We start from the raw sequence: 8,898 nt of genomic DNA, 5'->3' as shown, positions 1-8,898 counted from the left end.
CTGATAGTACTGATAACGACAGCATTGTATGATAAGAGCTACGTTCACTACGATGATAATAGAGATAAGAGGTTCATCACAGTTAGCATATGATAAGCAACTTCCTCGCTCTATCGCTAGTCATGGCAACAGTACCTTATCGTTTCTGGATTTTAGTAAAAAACGATAATGATGTTGATGTTGTTAATGATAACTACGGGGATAATGGTAATTACTATTATTGTCGTTATTGTTGTTGTTGTTATTAATGTTATTATTATGGTTATTATGATTATCACTATTATTGTCATTATTATTATCATTATTATTATTATTATTATTATTATCATTAGTCTTATGCTTATATTCTATCATCATCCTCATCATTATCATCTTCACCTTCATTATTACCACAACTAACAAATAAGCAAATCAACCGATTAACCTACTCACAATAGCATTCCGCCTCCTCTCTCACGCCCCTCTCTCTCTATCTCTTTCTCTCACCCGCCCCTAATCCTCGCCTCTCCTTCCTCCTCCATCTCTCTCTCCCTCTCCCACCCGCCCCTAATCTCTCCTTCCTTTCCTTCCTCCTCCATCTCTCTCTCCCTCTCCCACCCGCCCCTAATCCTCGTCTCTCCTTCCTCCTCCATCTCTCTCTCCCTCTCCCACCTGCCCCTAATCCTCGTCTCTCCTTCCTCCTTCACCTCTGTCTCCCTCTCCCACTCGCCTTTAATCTCTCCTTCCTTTCCTTTTTTTCTTGTTTTTTCCTTTTGTTCTTCTTTTCTTTTCCCTTTTTTTTTTTTTTTTCCTTTTTTTACTTTTTACATTATTTTTTTTTTTTTTATCTTTTTTCTTTTTTTCATATCACCCTCCTCCCCCCTCTCTCTCTCTCTCTCTCTCTCTCTCTCCCACCCGCCCCTAATCCTCATCTCTCTTTCCTCCTCCATCTCTCTCTCCCTCTCCCACCCGCCCCTAATCTCTCCTTCCTCCTCCATCTCTGTCTCCCTCTCCCGCCCTCCCTTAATCCTCGTCTCTTCTTCCTCCTCCATCTCTCTCTCCCTCTCCCACCCGCCCCTAATCTCTCCTTCCTCTTCCGTCTCTCTCTCCCTCTCCCACCCGCCCCTAATCTCTCCTTCCTCCTCCATCTCTCCCTCTCCCTCTCCCGCCCGCCCCTAATCTCTCCTGCCTCTCCCCCCACAGTGTCCGTGCACAAGGTGGACAACCTGGGCGTCGGGATGGGCCCAGCCGACTCCTCCCTGTGGCAGGAGTACGCGGGTTGGCAGCTCGAGAAGGTCTGCGGCGCCAGCGGCTTGGGGCCCTCCAGCACGCTCGGGACAGGCAGCGACGTCAAGGTTGGTGGTGGCGCGAGGCGTCTGTGTGGCTTGTTTGGGGCTTGTGGGGGGCTTGTTTGGGGCTTGTTTAGGGCGTCGTTGGGGCTTGCTTGGGGCGTCTTTGTGGCTTGTTTGGGGCTTGCTTGGGGCGTCTTTGTGGCTTGTTTGGGGCTTGATTGGGGCTTGTGGCGGTCTTGTTTGTTTGCTGGGAACTGTGGGACTTTGTGGTGGTTAGAGTGGGTTGGATGGTTGGTTAGGGTGGTTGTTTGTTTGCGTGTTGTGGGAGTGTTGGTATTGTGTGTGAGAGAGAGAGAGAGAGAGAGAGAGAGAGAGAGAGAGAGAGAGAGAGAGAGAGAGAGAGAGAGAGGGAGGGAGGAGAGAGAGAGAGAGAGAGAGAGAGAGAGAGAGAGAGAGAGAGAGAGAGAGAGAGAGAGAGAGAGGGAGGGAGGAGGAGAGAGAGAGAGAGAGAGAGAGAGAGAGAGAGAGAGAGAGAGAGAGAGAGAGAGAGAAAGAGAGAGAGAGAGATTCATGAATGAGAGAGAGAGAGAGAGATTTAGAATGTTTTTAAGACCGAGTATTTATGCCCGCATTAGAGAGAAAGAGAGAGAATTCATTTGCGTGAATTCGTGTGTGCGTTTGCATTTTCAAATTATGCTGAGTGAAGTCATTAATATTCATCAATGCATCAATACTAAAGTAATGAGAACGCATTAATGTGTAATGAGGAAAGATTATATCACCCCGCTGGCTTTATCATTTTTCTTCTCGTTCGGAATAATTTTTTTTTGTGAAGCAGCATCACTACAATAACTATTGGATATCTAAATCACCTTTTTATCTAAATCATCCAATAACTATTAATGGAATAGGAACATTATCCCTGTTACTAATTCCGGTTTCTCTTCCCTTGCCTTTTTCTACCTATCCTTCCTCCCTTACCCATCCCCTCTCTTACCTATCCTATATTCTATCTACCCATTCACGCTCCTTATCCCTTATTCCTTTATATCCACTTGTTTTACACCTCCTTTATCCATTCGCCCTATCCTTCTATCCCTCTCTCCCGCGTGGCGGGGGGGGGGGGGGGTGGGGGGGGGGGGGGGGGGGGGGGGGGCGAGCTGTAGGGGTGGGGGTGGGGATGGACTGCCAGGCTCTGGCCGGCCCCCAACTCACCTCTATTATTTATTCATCCTCCCTTCCCCTTCCCCTTCCTTTTCCCCGTCCCCTCAATCCCCTTTTCCCCTCTCCCCACTCGATCATTTCATCCACCCCTTCCCTCCATCCCTTTCTCCCCGTCACATCCACCCCTTTCCCTTCCCTCCTCCCCTCCACCCCTCTCCCTTCCCCCTCCCCTCCCTTCCCTTTCCCCCTCTCTCTCCCCTCAACCCTTCCCCTCCCCCTCCCCTCCAACCACCACCTCCCCAACAAAACCATTCACCCAAACCATACAACACTCCTCCTCCAATCCCTCCCAAACCTACCACCCACCCAACCCACACCACACCAAAAACACCACCAAAACCTCCACTCAACCCATACACTCCACACAACCATCCACCACCAAACCAAACAGTCCAACTCCACTCCCCAACATCCACCAACCACCCACCACCAAATCCAAACCAACCCCCACCCCTCCAACCCAATCCACACCCTCCCACCACTCCACCCCTCCACTCCACCACCAATCCAACACCCCTCCAACCCACCACCCAAAAAACCTCCATCCGCCCCCACTCAACCACCCCACCCCCCTCCAACCACCCCCCTCCACACCACCAACTCCACCACCACACCACCATCCAACCCACCCAACCCCTCCCCCACAACCACAACACCAACACCAACACCACCCCACCAAAAAATCCACGCACTCCACAACCCACCCCCACACACCTCCACACCCACCAAAACTCCAACCTACACACCCAACAACTCCAACAACCAACAACCACACCCCCCCCCCCACACTCTACTAATCCAACCCCGCCTATAAAACCCCACCCACTCACCCCCACCAACCACCATCCACTCACAAAATCCTACCAATCATCCCACCCTCCAAGCACCTACTCACTATCCACCCTCACCCATACCACTCACTCAAACCAATTTCCAGTGGAACCACCACCACTCCCCTCCCCACCTCACTCAGATCCAAACCCCAATTCGTCCCCCCTCCCACCAATATTCCCCACCATCCAATTCCAAACAACACCAAACTCCCACCAACCCACAGCAAAAAAACTCACCAAGTACCACGCACAACCCCTCCCACTCTCCACCGATCCACATCCACCACACCACCCCTCCACCATCCAACACTACCACCAATCCCACCTCCAACAACCACAACAAAACCACAACACATCCAACCCTTTCTTTTTTTATTTTCTTTCCCTCCCTCCTCTCCACCCCTCCCCCTCCACCCCTCTTTGCCCCACACCACCCTCCCTCCACCCCTCTCCCTCCCCACCCCCCTCCCCTTCCCCTCTCCCTCCTCCCCCTCCCTCCCATTTACCTCCCCCCCTTCTCCACCCCGTCCCCCCAACCCAGGTGCTGAACACGTCCGGCTCGGTGGTGGAGTGCGAGGGGTCGTCTGGGCCGCGCAGTCTCGTCACCTTCTACAGGGGCACCACCACCACGGACGGGCCCTACGCCACCACGTCGCTGCTCGCCCCTCATTCGGTGAGGATTCCTTCGGCACCTGCTGTGCTGGCGGTGTTGTTGTGTTGGTGTTTGTTTTGAGGGGCCGGGGGTGGGTGGGTGGGAGGTAGGACGGGGGTATTTGTGATGACAATGATGGGGATGATGTTGGTGTTGTGTCTGGTTCTTTTTCTTTATTTCTATCTCTCTTTATCTGTCTATTTATCTATCTGTCTACCTATATATCTATCTGTCTGTCTATCTCTCTCTCTATGTATCTCTCTCTCTATCTATTTATCTATCTATCTATCTATCTATCTCTCTTTCACTCACTCATTGTCTCCCTCCCTCCCAACTTCCTTCCTCCCTCCCTCCCCCCTTCCCTCCCACCCTCCCATCCTCCTCCCTCCCTCCCTCCTTCCCTCCCTCCCTCCCCCCCCTCCTTCCCTTCCGCCATGATCCTGACCTCCCCCTTGTCTCTCCTGCAGCTGAAATCCCACAAGGAGGAGCACAGAGGCGATCGAGGGGGCGACCGAGGGGCTGGCGAGGGCTCGATGGACAAGCACAGCCTCGGTCACTCAAAGGCGCCGTCGGAGAGGAGCTTCTACACGGGTGGGTGGTGTTGCTGCTGCTGATTTTGTTTGTTGTTTTTTGTTGTGAATGTGTAGATGAAAGGAAAATGGAGAGAGAGAGAGAGGGGTGGAGGGTGTTTGTGTGTGTGTGTGTTTGTGTGCGTGTGTGTGTGTTTGTGTGTTTGTGTGCGTGTGTGTGTCTACATTATGCCCATTACTTTCTAATACATTTTTAAATGTATTACAGTGCAAATTAATAACCGTTATGAACTCAGTTCCATGATTAAAATCGGTAATGATTCACAGTGCGTATATGAACAAAATTGAATGGATCATTTCATGCCACGTCCGCCGTTCCCTCCAGTGGAACATTTCTATTTCTAACTTGGCTTTTTTCATCCATTACACACACACAGACACACATACTCATACACACACACACACATATATATATAAATATGTATATATATATATATATATATAATATATATATATATATATATATATATATATATATATATATATGCATATGCATATGTATATATATGTATATGTGTAGAGAGAGAGAAAGAGAGAGAGAGAGAGAGAGAGAGAGAGAGAGAGAGAGACAGAGAGAGAGAGAGAGAGGAGAGATGGATAGAGAGAGAGAGAGAGAGAGAAAGAGAAAGACATCTTATTTGTCGCTTATTTTCCATACCTCTGTTAATTACTTCACACGCCCGCACATGACGAGAGCTTTTCCTCCTTTTCCTCCGCAGATGGGACCAACACCCTCCGGCGAATGAAGGGCGGTCGACCCAAGCTGTCGGCGCCCCCCCTCCCCTGCCTGCCTCCCCCGGGGGTGAGACTCGCTCGTGTTTTGTATCTTCGGATCGGTCTTTGTTTTGTGTTTTTTTGTTTGTTTTTATGTTTATTGTTTATTGGGGTTGGAGAAATGATTATTGTTGCTGTCGTTGTTTTTGTTATTATTATTATTATCATCATTATCATTCTTATTATCAATGTTATTGTTATCATCATTATTATTATCCGTATCGTTATTATTACCATTGTTTTTATTATTGTTGTCTTACTATTATTATTGCTACTATTACTATCATTATTATTATCATTGCCATTACGAACAGATTGATGGATTATTTTTTTCTTTCTTTCATTCTCTTAGTGTTTGTCTCTATCTTTTATAAACATAATTCCAGCACCTTAGAACACTTAGAACACGTGTTAGAACACTTAAGTGGACTTGTCATCTACGTAAAGTTGAATTTAGTTTAATAAGCATTACACTTAGTTTAATAGTTACATTTAGTTTAATAAACACTACACAATCCTATATCAATAGCATGGATATGATTTTAGTTGCTTAAAATACAATAAGATTAATAATTAAACAAAATATGATATAATTTGAATCAAAGAAAATCGATAAAATATAAAATGAAAGGAAAAAAAATGTACAGAAGCTAAAGCAAAGATCATGAAATTTTCCCTTTTCGTTTTCCCTGCGACGTTAATTTCCTCTGAGTGAAATACAACGATTAATATGAAAATCAAATATCTTATTTAAAGTTTTTCTACTCTTTTTATATCAACACTAGCTTTTAAGAAAGGACAATAACACATCAATAGCCCTTCGTTGTCCCTTTTCTCTTCAAGGGAGATTTTTTTTCACCTGCCGATCACTCCGTTTCCTTTTGTTTTGAAAGTAGAATCGGAGTGATCGCGGTTCCTGTTGCCCTGATCATGAAAAGCAAAATAAGCGATTCAGCGCTTGACCTTTCAGGAAAATTTCTTGACCAGGAGAATATCCTGCGTGAATTCACCGAATCGCAATAAGCGAAAGTAAATAATTACAATCGCAAGCACTTTACGATTAACCCCCCCCCCCTCTTTCTCCCCCTCCCCCAGGTGCCCGACCGCGGCCACGCCCCCTGCTACTGCTCCGGCTCTCGCGCCTCGTCTCACGCCCTCAGTGAGTCCCCGTACAGCGAGGCCCACTACGCCCCCACTGTGTCCGCCCGCCACCCGTGCTACCACCCGCGTCCGCCGGAGCATCACGCCCATCCGCACGCCCACCCTCTGCCGCCCCCGCCACCACAGGCCGCCCATGGAGTCTGCCCCACCCACGTGTATGCCTCGGCTTCCCCTCTGCCGCCCTACCCGGAGAGTGTTGCCTCCAGGTACGTGTGACCGGGAGTGGGCGGGAATGGGTGGGAGTGGGCGGGGATGGGTGGGAGTGGGCGGGAGTGGGACTCTGAAGGAAGGACTTTGCGGAGAGACATTTTTGATGAATTTAGTCTTGGGTTTCCTCTTCTTAATTTAGCTGAGTTATACTTGTATTAGATCATCATGTGTATCTAGACTCGTGGATCTAGAGAAATAGTGGATAGATGTGTGTGTGTGTGTGCACACACATATATATATATATATATATATATATATACATATATATATATATAATATATATATATATATATATGTGTGTGTGTGTGTGTGTGTGTGCGTGTGTGTGTGTTTGTGTGTGTGTGTACATATGTTTATATATATATATATATGTATGTATATAAATATATGTTTATATATAGATATGTGTGTGTGTGGGCGTGTGTGTGTGCGTGTGTGTGTGTGTGTGTGTCTGTATATATATATATATATATATATATATATATATATATATATATATATATATATATTTACACATGTATATAAATAGATATACATATGCATATATATACATATGTACAGTAAGTATATGTATATGTATATATGTATGTATATGTATATATGTGTGTATATATGTAGATGTATATATGCATGCTGTGTGTATGATGTTTATAGGTAAGGATATAAAAAGTGCAAACAGGAAATACTAACTTTATATAACTTTACCTCCTGAACCCGTCTACCCCATATCCCCTTTACCCCCCCCCCCTCTGAACCTTTGACCTCTCACCCCCACTTTCCCTGCCCCTTTCACTCCCCACTCCCATCGCCCCCTACACCCCACTCCCCCTGCCCCCCTTCACCCATCCCACTCCCCCTGCCCCCCCTAACCCCCAACCCCCTACCCCCATAACCCACCTCCCTTCCCCCCTCACCCCATCATCCCCCACCACCCTCATCACCCCCTGCACCCCAACAACCAACCACAACCCCCGTCACCCCCTACCCCCTCACTCCCTTCCCCCACCACCCTCATCACCCCCTACAACCCCGTCACCCCCTACACCCCCTCACCCCCCACAACCCCCGTCACCCCCCATCACCCCCCACTCCCCTTACTTCACCCACCACCACCCTCATCACCCCCCACCCCCTGCACCCTTTCCCCCTGCCCCCCTAACCCACCTCCCTTCCCTTCAGACCGTCGCTCCTCTCCCCCGGCTCCTCCCACCACCGCCTCTGCAGGAACTCGGTGGTCTACGAGTCGGCGTCGCTCCAGTACGCGCCCGCCGGATACTACCTGCCCTCCTCCATGGCCTCCTCCTTCACCTCCACCACCTCCGAGGCCGCGTCAGGTGAGAGGCAGGGGGCGGGATGAAAGGGTGAGAGAGAGATTGTGAGAGAGTGAGAGAGAGGGTGAGAGAGAGAGGGTGAGAGAGAGAGAGAGAGAGAGAGAGAGAGAGAGAGAGAGAGGGTGAGAGAAAGAAAGAGAGAGAGAAAAATAGTAAGAGAGAGAGAGGGGGTGAGAGAAAGAGAGAGAGAGAGATTGTGTGAGAGAGAGAGAGAGATAGTGAGAGAAAGAGAGAGAGTGAGTGAGAGAGAGAGAGAGATGGTGAGAGTGAGAGAGAGAGTGTGTGTGTGAGAGAGAGAGAGAGAGTGAGTTAGAATGATAGTGAGATTGAGAGTGAGAGAGAGACAAAAGGGGTGTAAGATATTTGAAACATTTGATACATCTATTCATAGGCAAACTTTAATACAATATAAAGTACATTATATAGAATTTATTGAGAGCGCGTGTCAATCTTTCACCGAGCCTATTTGAAGCAGAGATTTCAGAGTTAAGAATTAAGTCTTCAACAAAGAATACCATCCACAAAGTAAGAAAAAATGAGTACAAAAATTACTATAAAATAGCTAAGGCTGTACATGGAGTGGACTTAATACAAGGATGCATGTTATTTGTAGTAGATTGGCATGAACATAATTTTTAATCTACAAAAGTGATTTAGTGAGAGAAAGAGAGAGAAAGAGTTAAAGAGATAGTAAGAGAGTGAAAGGTGAAACACAGAAACAAACCGAGAGGAAGAAAAAACGCAAAAGACAGACAACAAAACCAACCAACGCCTCATTAATTTATTCATTCCACTAACCCGCCCCCCTTTTTCCTCCTCCCCCTACCCCCTACCCCCCACAGGCGTGTCCGG

General features: G+C 47.6%; 1 protein-coding gene across 1 annotated transcript in view; it reads left to right on the top strand.

The window, feature by feature from the left end:
* LOC122248893 (protein sax-3) overlaps positions 1-8,898 on the top strand; it is a gene marked incomplete in the record, with an annotated part of 157,670 nt that overhangs the window by 131,244 nt on the left and 17,528 nt on the right. The window contains 7 exon segments of the mRNA XM_086544934.1: positions 1,183-1,334; positions 3,870-4,001; positions 4,448-4,571; positions 5,290-5,372; positions 6,440-6,711; positions 7,895-8,049; positions 8,889-8,898. The exon segment at positions 8,889-8,898 is cut by the window's right edge and continues 119 nt beyond it. Of these exon segments, the coding sequence (XP_086401060.1) occupies positions 1,183-1,334; positions 3,870-4,001; positions 4,448-4,571; positions 5,290-5,372; positions 6,440-6,711; positions 7,895-8,049; positions 8,889-8,898 (928 nt within the window).

The sequence above is a fragment of the Penaeus japonicus genome, unplaced genomic scaffold, assembly GCF_977035675.1.
Source record: "Penaeus japonicus unplaced genomic scaffold, GWHDUDI00000001_assembly GWHDUDI00000015, whole genome shotgun sequence".
NCBI lineage: Eukaryota > Metazoa > Arthropoda > Malacostraca > Decapoda > Penaeidae > Penaeus > Penaeus japonicus.
This window is presented reverse-complemented; position numbering and strand designations above follow the sequence as displayed.